Source organism: Antrostomus carolinensis, unplaced genomic scaffold (genome assembly GCF_000700745.2).
Source record: "Antrostomus carolinensis isolate BGI_N321 unplaced genomic scaffold, ASM70074v2 scaffold12980, whole genome shotgun sequence".
Lineage (NCBI taxonomy): Eukaryota > Metazoa > Chordata > Aves > Caprimulgiformes > Caprimulgidae > Antrostomus > Antrostomus carolinensis.
Genome location: NW_010286556.1, coordinates 28,874 through 44,786, shown reverse-complemented (window position 1 = coordinate 44,786; position 15,913 = coordinate 28,874). Strand labels below are relative to the sequence as shown.

The window sequence follows — 15,913 nt, the reverse complement described above, 5'->3', positions numbered from 1 at the left end:
AAAATATGATTTCAGTGTTTTAAGACTGACTTTAAATTTAAGTACATAGACAATGAGCAAATCTGCATTGATTCTAACAAATACAGTCCAAGCCACCGAAAGGGGGTCAAAGCCTGAAGTCTGACCACAAACATAATTCCAGGTTTCAGTTTTCCAAAGTCTACAACTGGTATTTGACTCTGCAGCTCCTGACTTGGTTTCCGTATGTCCAGTCCACATAATGCCTTTGATACGACTGTGCCTCTCGATCAGTGCAGCTAATCCCACGATGCTGGTTATCATCCCACTGTATTTTGGTCCCTGTCTTCACCCATGGTTTTCTATACGCTTGGGATGAAAGCAGAGTTTGTCACACAAGGTGTAGTGTAGGTCCAACACAGAGGTAAATAACAACGAGCCACTGCCAGGAGCTTTATTTGAGGATGAAGCTTGCAGCTGACTTTTTGAAGAGCGTAAATAAAAAAAGCTGAAATAAATAATCGTAACTATTGGATGAAGGAATTCAAGAGTCTGTCTGTCCTCCTGCAGGTACGTACATACCTGGGGACTACCTCTCAGTTCTGTCCTGGTGAATTAGCACCGTTAACAGCGATGACTTCTATAGTCGGTGAATTTACTAGCTGTGGCCGTGCGATTCAGGAGGGGTGTGTGTGCAGCTGGTGTAAGGTGAAGTCCATCTGTCTGACAAGGAACTACTGCATTTCGGCGCTCCACGATCCCACGGCCACAAACCAGGCGCTTTTCATCCAGGGCAGCCAGATGATACTCACAAAAACCGATCAGCGATGCCACCTGCTCGTGCAGTGGGAGGGACTTGTATTTTTTCTGAGCCAGGCAGAAGAAAGCTTCGACAAAGGCTTGCAAACACATTCCTGGAAGGAAAAGGTGTTTACAGGAGATTCATAGCACAGTGTTCTCTGGCAAACGACATTCTTTAAATATTGTAGTATCTCCTGATTCTTCTGGCAGCAGGGCCAAATGTGTATGTGCTGGGTGTGGACACATACAATCATGCTAGTTAACATCTTTTAATTTAAACAGCAGCCATCTAGAATGCTCAGTAAGAAAATTAATTGTCTGTCTTTCAAAGACCAAAAGACAAGGTTTTATTTGTATGAAACACACGTTTGTATGAAGCTCATTTAGTGTTTCAGTACAGGGCATGCCCAGGCCGGGTTATAGACGGGTGACAGTCTATCACTTGAGGCTGTTTCTGGTTTTACAGACATCAGCCTGACCAGCAGCCTGGCATCCAGAGGGAAACTGGTACAGCAACAACTGATTTTAAGATGTTGTGCAATTAAATTGATGCAATAGCAGCCTTGATTTCTGCTGCCTCAAATATTAAGTTGAAACCAAATTAGACACACAGTAATATACTGAGCTTCAAGGACAACAATCCACCTGGAGAGAAAACCAAGTTTATATTGGCACCAGAATTGGGTCATTCAAATCTTATCTTTTTAGAGACAGACCTAAAACAAAAGTTCAAATGTAGAACTATTGAAACAGTGTGGCATTTCAGGCTGCACCACTACAAAGACAACCCCATTACCAATATCACCTTATCACAGAAGTGAGTTTATTTGACGTGTTACTTTCCTCCTGCCAAGACTGTATTAGGTATGAATCCTCAGCCTCCCTTTTGAAGGCGAAGATGCCATTTTTTCAGCCGTACCCAGCAACTCTACAATAGTAGTTTTGTTTCAACTGAAAGAAAACCAGTTGAAGTGTGTAGGAAGGGAAAGTGGTGGAGAGCCAAAAAATTTCTCTGCTGTAATAAAACTTTCTGCTCTTCCCCTTCACAAACAAAAGTCCCCTGCAGAAGCCACATGCTGCAGTGCAGAGTCTTCAGGTGTTGTTTGATCACATCTTACTAATAACACATTACCGCAGCCAATGGCAAGAAGGGCTCCATATTAACACTAATTATTGTATGTAAATCCTTGAAGTAATACCTACTTTAACTCTTAATTAAGAAGCCAGACCACAATGGTTTTGCAGAATGCCAGCAACAAGGAACAGTTATAGCTGCTTTGTGCTGTAACTGGCTCTCCCAGTTTGAACATCCACTTAAGAAGATTATTTTAGGATGAGATATTGAAAGGTTTGGGCTTTTAAACTTAATGTTGGCTTATTGATGCTGCAGGAAAGGCACCTTTTCAAAATATTACAATTACATTCTGAAGTATAATTTCTCTCAACTAAGGCTGCAGCTGGGATCGCTGACGATCTTGGCTGTAGAATAGCTTGCAAAGGAATTGTTGAGTTATCTGAAAGCAGCAGCTGCCAGCTCAGTAAATTATTTTATCAGTCACGGTGAGCCACAGGCAGGGAAAGCACCTTTGGTAGCACACACACTCTCTCTCTCCCTCATAAGTGACACTCATGTGAAGCATTTAATGAAAAAAGTTTGAAGTTACTGTATTGGTTACAGCTGGAGGTGAGCCAAATCCAGAGCCAACAGAAATGGTTGGGTATTTTGTGTTTTAACACCTAGAAAACAATTCGGTTCGTTGAGACTGTCAACAAATCTCAATTTCTGAAAGCCTGAAAATTCACATGCATTTCTATTACTTTTGCTAGTGAAATTCTATCAGCTAACCACACAAAGAGCTTACCTATACCCACACTGAAATGCTAAATGCAAATATTCAAATCTTACATACTTGTGAAACTAAGGTGACCCTAACCTACCTAAAGCAGTAGAGGAGTTCACACATAATAAACCACACTATCTCCTCTGCACTATACCTTCATTTTCTCCCTCCCAATCTTAGCTCTGGATTTATTCTTTCTGTCAGCCATGTCTATTTTATTTATTCTCCTTTTGCCTTATCTTATCTGACTTCATATACACAGACTCAATAGGATATTATAGGATACCTACATTCAAGAAAGACAAAATAATACTTATCCATTTCATACAAATAGAAGCTTCATTAACATTTCAGAAGCACATTCAAAAGAAGGTTATATATAAATAATGTTACTGCTGTCATACCTGAGAGCACTCTCACAAGTTATTATGTGTATTGCTGATTCTTGATGTTTATGCAGGAGAAAACTACAGATGTATTTTGGCAGGGTGGGTTAACAAATACAAAAGTCAGTCTCAACTTGGAGGCTTTTGGTTCTTCTGCAAGTTTAGCATTTTTTTAAAAAATACACAGTGATGTCCATGTTCAGCTTCTTATATGAAAATATATTTTGAATCAATGTCTGGGAAGATGCCAGCTTGCAGCTCTGTGACCAGCATGCTAGTTTACACCAGCAGCATCGAGGTGGATTTCTTTATCCCACACTGATTTAAACAAAAAAAGGCCACAAAGAGCAGTGGCATAAAACCTTCCTTGAATGCTCCAGCTGCTGCTTGCCTGCTATAAATGGCTCAAAAAATGTCATCAGGAACAGTGTTTTGTTGTTGAGATGGGAATATTAGAACAATTGAAATTACTCAACATTTTACAAAAGCTATGGAAAAGTTGCCAAATTTATGGACTCAATTTCATATAGTAATGTATGAGCAATTTTAGAAATTAAGTTATATATTAAACGATGTATTTAGGCCATTAAAATAACAAGAAAATAATCCCTGAACTCTGCTATTTCATAGATTACTGTCTCAGATCTAAAAATGTGATCCAAGCAGATGGGGAGGTAATTCACTGCTGAAGGCTGGGCTGGCTGTTTGACCTAGCTCTGGAATGAACAAACAATTACAGCAAGGGGTGCTCGTAGCAAAAAGGCACCACTACTGGTCCGTAATAAAAGCCTATTTAATAGCTGAGCACTGTGCAAGTTTGTGCAGAAACTATTGTCTTTCCCTCACCCACCACAAAGACAATGAAAATGAAAAAAAGGCAGTGTACTGTCAGGCAGGGAGGGGGGGCCTCTCTGGGAAAGGAAAAATAATACAGGTATTTTTGTTTGACCCCAAAGTAACCTTTTTGGGGAACACAAATCACAAAGAGAAGTTAAGCATATTTATTTCCAGCTCCTGCATAGCTTTTGGTTTGGTTGGGTTTTGCTAACCATGTAAACTACTCTGATATGGACGTACCTTCTTACACTGGAATCAAGCTGAAGGATCCACCGGGAATGGTTTTAAATGCTTCTCCACAAACAGCAAAAGTTTTACAAACGCAAAGTTGCAAGTGTAAGAAGGGGCTTGCAGAAGACTTGTTCCAATAAATAAACTGAAAACGGAGGGATCTACTCTGTAGATAAAGGGAAACTGCCACAGAACTAAACAGAAGAATTTGTTGTACATGTACGTGCCTCAGATGTACACGCTTTGTTCTCATTTTTTTAAATTGAATGTTTGAGGTGTGCTTGAGCTACCAAAATTGCAAAAAAAACCCCAACCCAAACTTCCGTAGTGTTCAAATACAAAGTAGTGTTACCTGATTCTTTGTGGTCGATTCCCATGTTGTTCCACCTTCTTGTGATATCAATGTACAAGATATCTACAGAAGCCATTGAAAAATTGCTGTTACTCAGTTTGCAGTTTCTGTTAAAAACAGATGAAATAAAAAAGAAATTCTGATTATGTTTAAACTTCCAAGTTAGGAAAAATTCTTCAAGGGCAAGTGAGAGAACATCAGGAGAACAGTTTACACTGTTTACACCGTGTACACACCCACTGCAACATGCTTAGTCTAATAAAACACATACAGCAGACAGCAAACAAACCAGTGCTCGTTGAGTGTACGTATCTGAAATGGTATTTTCACCTCCAAAACATCTCTTGTATGTACCTTGTCCTGCTGCCTGTTTGGATCATGCAGGGACCACCTCTGCCAGAGGTGGCTCTGGGCAGTAGGAGTGCTCCACTTAGAGGCATGCACCCAAATCCAGTTTGCAGGTGCAATCTCATGTCAATCTCTAGCCACAAAGGCAGCAGGTCAGATTACAGATTAACTGGTTTATTTTGGTTTTGCAACAAAGGGGGGATGAGAAAACCCTAAATATTTCAATTAAAATTTGACATGAACATTATACACTGCTTTCTCCCAAGCTTTGCCAGTACTGAGGCCGTAACAGAATGGAATTAATTGGTACGTTGTGAAACCCAACACAAATCTGCACAGACTATCTACATGAGGCAGAGTTTGCACAGCAAAATACTCTTTTATTTGACTGACTGATCCTGTTGGAAAGGGTTGGAGGAAAGCTTTCAGGCACAGAATTACTTGCTCATGCCTGAACACGGAACAGATTTACCCGGTGTGGTACTGAACACCGCATGGAAAGCAACAGCATCTCTGGATGCATCTCGGGTGTTTGGTGAGAAGCATGTACAGAAGATCTGACACTCCTGTCGTCTGAGCCTGCAGTGTAGTGTTGATCAATATATGAGAACTAACCATCTGTCCAGGATTTCCAGATGTCTGGCAGCCTGGTGGGAACTAGTGCACATGCCAAAGAGCTGGCCAAAATTTCTATCCAGAAAAGAAAAGAGGGGGGTGGGGAGCAAAACCAAAAAACCTCCAAACCTGGATAATTTAAAAGAGCCTTACTCTTTAGTTGCCTAAGCAGAGCTCCCTTAAAACAGAGTTCAGGTCTGGCCTAGATAGTCCAAAAAAAAAATCTTAGGCAGCATCAAAGCAAAGACTAAAGCCATGCTCAGTGTTCCCCTTTTAGTTATTTTTTCAGAATGAAGAAATTATTGAAGAGGAAGAGATTCTGATTAGCTAAGCTTTGAGTGGATTGTCTCTGCACACACACAGACACGGTCACACTCGTGTACCATTTTATTCCTGAAAAGTGACACAGCACACATCCTAGAAACATGACCTTATTTCTGACATGACTAGTAATGACAGCATTTCAGAAAAGGGCCATGTAGTTGGTATAGATCCTCTGGGAAAACATAAACAAAATATTTGCTAATATTAAAAAGTTGAATTGAACATGCCTAAGGAAACTGCAAACACTATTTCATTGAGATATGGCAATTAATTTTCATATTCTTAAAAGAAAATGTTGGCATTCATTCTGTGCTCCTCTAACAAGTGCCAAATTAAGGCTGGACTAAACAATAGAAAATACAGAACTGGAAACAATCCTGTACTGGTCTGTGGATAGAGCAGATGCCTTCAGTCATTTTCTGTATATCGTAATTTGTACAAATCAAATTGTTTATATTCATTCCTGAATGCTAAATGCATCTGCATAGAAACAGGATCTGTGTTTTAAGAGTACATCTGCTGCTGCTGCTTATTTCTTTTGTCACTGTCAATGAAAGACAGACAATGAGATATTTGTACCATGACTAGAACAGATACATCCATCAAAAACGACGGGAAAAAACCTCACAAATAAAAAGTATGTGAAAAAATAAATTGAGTTCCTTGCCATTGCAAGTTACAATTTCACAATGCAAATCCTCAGTGCACAATGCATCAGCTACTGGCATTTGGAAATCCCTTCCTGTGGCCTGGGGCAGGCGGCTGTGCCCCCACAGCCAGCAGAACCAGATCTCCAGTGACCCAGTTTCACTTGTCACTTTCTCACAATAGTATTCCTAGGATTTACTAGGAACATGACATGACTAAGACTGCAGATAGAGTCTCCCGAAGTATCACTGATCTGCTGTAGAATAAAGACCCAGGTTCCTACTAGACATGGCTTTGTAGGTCAGCTGCTTTGGGAGCTTGGAATGATAAAAATGCGTTTATTTTATTAAAAAAATACGCAATGGTTCAATGGAACTTACAGGAAAAGTTTCTTTAGAAGGCATTGCTAAACCCACGAGCTAAAAGGGCACCACTGCTTTTATTCAACAGAACTTCAGAGAAGCCCAGGGACAGCAGTGCCACCCCACAGGATTGGGATTTCTGACTTCTTGACTACGCTTTAAGCAATTCCTGCAGAAATTCACCTTACTCACCTTATAAACGTTCGGAAACCTGTTGGCCCCAACTTTGTTGTCCCTTTTACACCAAGAAATCGGATAAACAGTGCAGCCACTCTGTCCACAAGTCGCAGGTAGTTAAACTGCTTGGCGTACTTGGGAAACACTTGCTTGAGACACAGGGAGGGGAGCTCGGCCTCCGGACTTTGGGGGGTGTCACACTGCGCTCTGTCTGCCGGTCCTGCCTCCAGCAGCTCTTCGTTTGCTTCTGACACATGCTCCACAGCCTGACACCTGTAGCACATGAAATAATTGCATCTGACATTAACCTCATTCTGAGAACATGAAATATTCTGAGGGTGTTTTTATTAATTATAAAACATCATTTTATGAGATCTTTACAGTAATGAAAAAACAAGAACAAATACCAAGGTTCCCTAAGGCAGAAATCATGTCATAGGAGTTAAAAAGATAATGAGCAGCCCCAGAACTCTTGGGTGCCTGTGCTGCCAGGCATGGGCGGGAGGCTGGCGCGTTGGCCATCCACTCTACCCTGCTGAGACCAAGGTCTGACTTGTGGAACAATGTCTCTCAGCCTAGTCTTCATCCGCAAATCCATACTTCCTTCGTAAATCCGTCCTGCTGAAGTAACAGTCCCTGGAACTTCTGAGAAGTACAGTAGTTTACAGTCTTTCATTTTTCAACCCCCATTCTCAAAAGAAATGTGAAATGGTCATGAGGAGAACACCCAAACCATAATGGTAAACACATACTCTGGACACATCACTGCTGGGAACCACAGAAGACTCTGTCTCCCTCATTGAGAGGGAATGGACACAGTCAAATTACTAAACAAGACTATGTTTGATTTGTATTGGGGTCATAGAAAATTGTGTATGTGGAAAAAAACCTGTATTATGGTCAAAGAAAAAAATATCATTGAATATAACAAAGCAGAGACTCTAAACTACCACCTAGAATTTCCTTCTTCCCCTCCTTTCTATGGAGAAAAGCCTACAGCTGCCTTTGAGGTCATGGATAAATACTCAAAACCAGCTTCCCATTTCAGACTTTTATTGAAATAGCTTCAAAACCATATTTCATATTAGAAAAGTATTTTTTAAATAAAACCACCTTTTTTGCATGTCTCATTCCTTTCAGCTTAAGTATTTTATAGACTCTCCTAATGTATAAATCAGAACAAGAAAACTTAATTGTAATCTTAATTGCCAAGTCTTGTACTTCCATTAAGTTAAAAAAAAAAGAGAATATACTTCCTAATTTGCTTTTACAGGTTATTGCTTTTAGAAAGTTTAATGATTTGTTTTCATTCTTTTGCTTTCCCCCCCTCCCAAGACTTTCTTAGCTTTCCTTTTCTAATGCACTAGAGCTTAATTAGTTTGGTCATCTAATTAGAATTAAAGTGAAAGTTTCTGGAACAAACCTGCACAAGAGCTTGTCCATATTTATAAAACTGAATTGATACAGACTTCTCTATTCTGCACACTCACCTGAACTGCAAGCATTTACACTGACTATACTCAGAGTATAATTCTCCACTGGTACCACTTCAAGAAAAGTTTATTTGTTGTAGAACTATCGAACACACTTGCATCCACCCAACCTCAGTGTGGTCTCAACACAACTAATTAAGAAAAGCTGCTTAGCCAGGTATAGTACAGCCAGGCTCGGTGTCTATAAAAACAGAATTTTACTGTGATCTGCACATTTTTGCCAGGAAATGTTGCACAACATGTTTTTTTGCCCTAGCACCAGATAAATCACGCTCGCTTGCAATGCACCATTACATCTTCTTCTGTGTTTCGCTGCCATCTGCCATCGCCGCACCATAAGGGCGAGCCGGATGACACAACTCCCCAAGGGTCACACAACCAAAGACCTGGCAGTACAGCTACAGAAAGCAGAAATACAGCTCAAGGTCCAGCAAGAATGAAAATGGAAGGGGGATTTTCACCTCCATTTCTACCCTTAACTCATCAGTCAATCGGAAAACACACAAGGACACGTTTTTGCGGTGCTACCTGTCAGATTCAAAGTGTTGCTGAAAACTCCTACGTATATTTACCATCGAGTTCTTTCTTACTCCAGAAAGTGACTTCCAAGAAACATCTTATATACTGTGGCATTCAGGGCTTCACCTTGGGAGCCTGGGTACAACACACGGGGTTCTCATGCTTGGCCCTAGTCTCCCCAAAAACCCTGCAAAACGTCTGTGGCCAAGTTGTAAAAAAACCTCCAAAAAATGCTGAAACAAATCTCCAGAATGAGAACCTTGCACAGGTTCCCTCCATTAGCTCCTCTCTCACGGGATTTCCAACAGGCAAGGGGAGGAGAAGAAAGCTGAGCCCCACGCTTTAAAGCTGCTCCTTAAAATTAATTGTTTGACAGACACAGCTGAGTCAGGCTAAATGAATGAAAGGTCAAATATAAGGTAATGCTTTTGTTGCCATCCAGAATAAAAGCAAAGCTGAATTTACATATTAATGTCTGACCTCAATACATTAATTCTCTAATTCTGCAGCTCATGACAGATCTCTCTTTAGAAATTATCAACTGTGGAGAAAATATTAACTGCATCTTTAAAAAAGAATTTCAATTTTAATAAAGCTTATGGTAACCACATCTAAGACTACTTATCTTTTATACTTGATTACTAATTTATTAATGTTTCCTCCATCTATGTTTTGTCCCTTTCATTCTGACCGGCCTTAATCTTTATGCAAATACAAGTTGCTAAGGGATAAACAAATTTGCAACTACTAATTAAAGGCTTCAAAATTCACAGTATTTTGTATACTTGTAGATAAAATTTAACTGTCAAGTTCAGAGTAAAATTGGGTAAGAATTGCAATATTATTATTTCTAAGAATGCTCACTTGATATATTTAACATTTAGGGCATTGCTGGAAGTATAAATGAAGCAATTTCGGTATCGGCTGACAACTACTTACCTAATAAAACAAAATATTATGTTCTGGATTCTGAAGCTATAATTATTCCCTCAGCTGAGCCTCTAGTCTCAAAGCAAGGGCTATGTTAACACAGTCAAAAGCAGAGAATATTTTGCATGACAAATCTATCTATCCACCCATTTATCATCCCAGTATATGGACCTCCCAAGAAACAGATACGTGTTTGTTAGTGGAGCGTGTAGGTATGAAATATGTTTGTGTGCTCATTCACAGAAATAAATCGGTTAGGAAGCAGTAAGTCAAAGCCAGAGCAGTGTCTCTGCATTATCAGCCATTCATGAATTTTCTTTCATGGACTAATCCTATTACTTTTATTAACACACAGGGACTTCCAGCGCTCACAGTACATGATAGCGAGAAGTTTCATGGTTTGACGGCGTGTTGTGTGAATAATCAGCAGCTTTTGTTTTGTACCGGCCACTTGTGAGTTTCATTTGAAGATACTGAATATTCATCTCCTTTTCACCCTCTGGCAAAGTAAAAAACGTCAATAGCGCTAGCATTTTCCTCCCTTCCAAAATAATAACAAAGTTGCACAAAGATAAAAGTATTAAGAATATTAAGCCCCACAAAGTAAGAGATTTTTGAAGTTATGTAAGAAACGTTATTGCTCTTACATATAGTTTATTCAACACTTGGAGAATGCTCTGAGGCAGTCAAAGCAACCACTGTAAAGAGTCCACATTTCAAAGAACAGAATCAATCACATTAAAAATAAGGACTGATAATCACCGTGCTGCTGGCAGACAACTAACTTCACATCATGCAAAATACATTTTGAAAGTGCAGCAGCTGTCCTGTCTCCTGGAAGCAGAAAGTGCTGAAAGCAGTTAGAATTTCCATCTCTACCTAAGAAAAAAGAACCATCTCTCAGTTAGAGAAATACAGCAGTTCAGTCACCTCAGATTTTAACCTCTTCGTGAGCATGACCATGTCTGACTTTGCCTGCACCTTCAAGGCCTGCATTCACTCTGGGAGGGTGAAAGACATGGAGCACACTAAGCTCCCTTCTGAGAGTTGGCAAACACCTCTAGGTGAATCCAAGGATAAATTTAAAATGTACTCCATAGCCTTGCCATTTGCTTAAAAAAAAACCCAAACAAAATACTTTATCAGATTCTTGAAAAAGTTAAATCGAAGCCCCTGCAGTCTGTCATCAACAACCACAGCATCTGCCAGTCGCAGGCGTTCCATTTTCTGTCCCACGAGTGCTTTTTGTTTACCACGTACCATACCCTAAGCTCCACAGACACCAGTCCCCTTTCTGAGAAGGATGGTTTGCTGCCTCTTCAGATTGGGTAGATTTATTATAAAAATAAACACTTCCCATTAAAGATTAAATAGCTTTGAAAGAAAACAGAAGACTTGGAAAGTTTGCTGCCTTAACGCATTGTTAATGAGAGTTTCCAAGATGGATCCTGACTTGCTCCACACCAAGGACACAACGTGATGGGTGAGAACATCACTGATATTTTCATATCATATGCAGAGACGACCAGAGTCTCTGCTTCAAACTCAAAACCTAAGACAAGCTAATTCAAAGATTCACCCTCCCGTTCCAAAGCAGTTGTAAGAGCCGTTCCTGTCCGAACAGAGGAATTCCTGAAACGGGGCCGGTGCAGATCCACACTGTGCTCAACTCTCCACTTTCACCCCACACAAATACGCTTCTTTCTGTTCACTCCTTGATGATACCATCCAAGATGCTGTTGTTGTCTTTTATATGGCGAATGCTACAGAAATAATAGCTTCCAATATTCCATAATAAAAAAATCACAATATGGGCACCAGGTAACACCATTGCAGTCATCCATAAAATACCAGAGCACAGGGAACATCCTTCCCTTGACAGCCCAGCCGTGGAAGGATTTCAGATGATCCAGCCAGAGAAACCACTGGTTCAGAGAAACCTAAAAAGACCAGAAGTCGAGTCACTCAGTTATTTGAAGAAGTCTCCATAGTATGGAGTGGATTTGCCCTGATTAGTGAGTGAAGATTTGTTCCACTACACTTTGAAAAAATCATTCTCCTAGACAATTTAGGTACTGCTGATCTTAGTATCTTCCAGATCAGAAAGGCCTTAATTTTAGCGTGTTTTTAAAAGAAACACGTATGAAAAGAAGTGTTCAGGCTTTCAACAAGCCTATTACACAAATCAGAAGTCAGAAAGGCCAAGTTAATTCCTCTATATTTGAAACTAAAGCTCAATCCAATAAATCATTTCAAACCTGATACCCAACACCAATGATACTGGGATTAAAATCTAGTTTTGTTAAACTCCTGCCTTAGTAGGTGATGACAGGAATCAGTCCAGCAGCACACCAGAGAGAGAAGAGACATCCTTCAGGGATACAAAGCACACTCTGCACACCTGGAATAAACACCCAACTGGATGTAATAGTTGCACTTGAGCTCTGTTGTCACACTCCCTAATACATAGTTTAAATCATCAAAATGAAAAAATGCATTTGAGGAGTCTCAGGTGCAATGTACTGAAAAAAAAATAGTAATTTCCTAATTATTAATTGAGATTCTTTATTTCCAACTTTCTCTTTTTAAGAATAATGGCGATATCAGTCTGCATTAGCTACACATTTATTACTTTTAATGTAACAGAAGCAGTGAATGCTTATGCTATTACCTGTCATCTGTTTGAGTGCTGCAGAAAATATGGCATTACTAAAATGAATTAACGGATAAGCAACGCAAAACCTGCATCAAAAGACTTTGTTCTGCTGTAGTAAAAAAAATTATTATAGAACAAAGATCATTACCTATGGTCCCCAATATTTTATTTTTTTGTGGCAGTAGCTTTTATTATTCCTAGCTGATTTATTTGTGTTCACTCTTTGCTTTTAAGGTACTTATGTGCCTCATTATTTCTCCAGTTTCTTTTGTTTCTTTAGAAAAGTGTGCCTTAAAAATAGTAATAGAGGATACTGCAAAGGCAACCCAGTTGTAAAGCCTGATGATATATTGAAACCAACATTAAATTAGACCACCAAGTGTCTTTCAGGAGAATAGAAAAAAACCTTAAACCCCATGGTATTTCTTCCCATGTGGAAATTATTCTTAGAAAGCAGTCATGATTATGCCAGGGTAGAAAAGGAGCTTTACCCTGTCATCCAATGGAGTAGGAAGCAGCAGCACAATTGCATTTTATCAGCAGTAATCCTCCTATTAAACTGGTGAATTCTACTTACACAAAATAACACTACTGATGATTACGCTGCCGTTAAGTCATGTGCCTTCATGCTTTCATTTTGTGGCAACTGGGTGCTAGGCAGTTTTGTTGCTTTCTGTTTTTTTCCAGAAACTAGAGACCAATTATTACTTAAAAATAAGCCAATCATCTCTCCTGCTGCAAGACGACTAGCAACAGAACTTAAATTATGGAGAACATCACTGCCCCCAATACATTAATTTCTGTCACTCTGTCACTGTAAAAATTTACAGCAGATATAATCTCTTTGAAGGGGGATCAAGTCAGAGAAAATACGAGCCTAGTTTTAAATAGAATTTTAATTTTAATGAAAGCTTCAGGGAATGATGTTTATGCTGCTTATCTTTCATACCTGGTGATTAAGTTAATTTATACTTAATGGAAGAGGATATTTCTAATCCCCAGACAGGCTCAACATCTGTCTGTGACTATGTTTTTGGAAGCCTTAAGCTGCTTGTGATTGATGTAATAAAACCAGGATCCTGCAGAACTGACACCTGAAGGATATCTGTAAGAGGGAAAATGTTATTTTTCTGCTCAATGCCTGTGCTTAACTCAAGTCAAAATTCCAAGCACTTCATTTTGCAGTCCCTTAAAAACCTGCTTCGCACTCCCTTGCCATTATTATATGAGTATAAACAGGGCAACAAGCAAACAGTTCTCAGATACGGTTATGATCTAATATTCATACTCATTATGTGCAGTGTCTGAGTACACGTAACTTTCTGATAGCCTGAAGCTGATGAGAATAATAAAGCTCCTGCAAAAAAAAACCCCCAGAGAAATAATCTCCATTTTTCATTCACTTCTCATGCCATATCCATTTAAGACCAAATGCTAGCAAAATAAATGCCTGCATTTACCCTATAGTTACAACAGGAAAAAAAGGTCTTGAAAAATAAACATCTTGCCAGGAAAAGATATCATTTTCAACTTTGTCCCAACAAATCATACTATTCCTATAGAAGGAAAGAAAACAAACAAACAAACAAATAAATAAATTGGTATTTCCAGCTGTCATGTGTATCTATGTTATTTTAACACACTGAAAATAATACAACCTCATTCAAAAATATTGTCTTATTTTTAATATTTAGAAAGATCTAACAAACATTCAGAAAATGCTGTTTCCTAATTCTTATTAATGTTAAAATTGAGCTGGCTTTTTTCAGACCATGCATCTGAGTCAGTGAAACCTGCTGGCTGAGACACCCCTTGCAGTCAATGAAAAGTATTATCAGTTGCTTCAGCTCGTCACAGAAAAAGAATGGAGGGCACTGTGTTCAAACTAACAGTACCAAACTGGGGCTTCTGTGTTACACTTCAGTGAAATAATGATTTGCGTCGAATGAAAATACATAAATGGTGTTATTTCTTATAATAACATGGGGTAATTAGATCATTAAATCTGCTCTATAATTCACAACTGCACCAAGACTGGAAACTATTTGCTATGAGTTTTCCCATTCCTAAGCCTGAACAGCTCAATACATGGTGAATAAATAATTCCTAGAAGGCATTTGCATGAAAGAACTTTCCACTGGTATTCAGGGATATAATCCATGCGTGTGCATTAATTTATTCCATTTTACTGCTCCTTTAATAAAACACTTTTATGTGGCCCAGGAGCCCTACTCCACAGAAATGATTTGTTTCTTTTATTAGTAAAGTGATGTACCTTCGTATGCCCTTGGCTGATCGATTTGTTATAACATCTTCTAGGCTGCATGAAATCTTATTTTTTTAAATCAATTTGTTCATGGGTTGTGCCATTCCTGAGAGAACATAAAGTACATACTGCAACTCAGCAGCCACATGAAGAACTTAAAAGATATAACTGGAAACCAAGACAAAGTATTCAAGGCTCACCCCAGAGATTTCACGCAATCAAAACTTCCACCGTTAGTTGTAGTTTTAGGTGCAGATCTTTACAGATTGTAAAGATGGCAAGGAAACAGGTAAGAAATGAGACATTTTTATATTGTATACAAATATACACATAGGCATGCTGTATATGCAGACATATACACACAAATATACACTATAGTAAATACTTGCACAATTATTTTATGAAAACTATCTGGTGGGAAGCAATTTAGTATCAGAAAGATTAGAGAAAATTAGAAGTTACTGAAGTTTACATTATAGACCAACTGGAAAAATCAATTCAAAGCCAGAGTTGCTTCTGTGCAGCACAAACAGACATTCAAGAAGGTAAAAGGGAAAAAATGTCAAATTAAATAAACATATATCCTTACTTTTAGACAAGGCAATTGAGCTAGCATTCTGAAAATCAAAGTTCGTTCAAGAAGTGTTTAACTGCAGGTTAATAATGGGAATTGAGCCATATACTAAAGCCAGGGATACGCCCCAAAAACTAGATTATGTTAGCAAGCTACAGGGTAAGGAGAGGTGAAGATTATTTTGCTGATGGCAGAAACTCAGCTCAAATGATTAGCATACTGAAGTGTCAGGAAAAAAACCATTTGCACTCAAGCCTAACTACTAATCACCTTCCCTGTATGAATGTGGAAATTCAGTGAACTCACTTGGACAGACAAGGGACGCAGATGCTGCATCTGCCCCGTACTTTAACACAGAGAGAAAAAGAGTGTCCTTCAAACCACAACAGCTTTTTTGTACTGCAAACTAAAGAGGAAATTATAGCAAATCCAAAGAAAGAAGATGCAGTACTATTTCTTAAAAATATATTTTGGAAAATTAAGCAATTTCCTTAACAAAGGAAACAACTGCTCATTTTTCTCCTCTTCTTTGTACTAGACAGGCTGCGATTAACGCACTCTAGCAGAGGACGAGAGGAGATGGCGTTTGTCGAGT

General features: G+C 39.0%; 1 protein-coding gene across 1 annotated transcript in view; it reads right to left on the bottom strand.

Annotated features, from left to right (window-relative positions):
* Nucleotides 1-582: 582 nt before the first annotated feature.
* The window catches only part of TTLL11 (tubulin tyrosine ligase like 11), a gene marked incomplete at its 5' end in the record, with an annotated part of 37,970 nt that continues 22,639 nt past the window's right edge, over nucleotides 583-15,913 (bottom strand). The window contains 3 exons of the mRNA XM_010174930.1: nucleotides 583-872; nucleotides 4,407-4,513; nucleotides 6,896-7,153. Coding sequence (XP_010173232.1) covers nucleotides 583-872; nucleotides 4,407-4,513; nucleotides 6,896-7,153 — 655 coding nt within the window. The remainder of the gene's footprint in view (nucleotides 873-4,406; nucleotides 4,514-6,895; nucleotides 7,154-15,913) is intronic.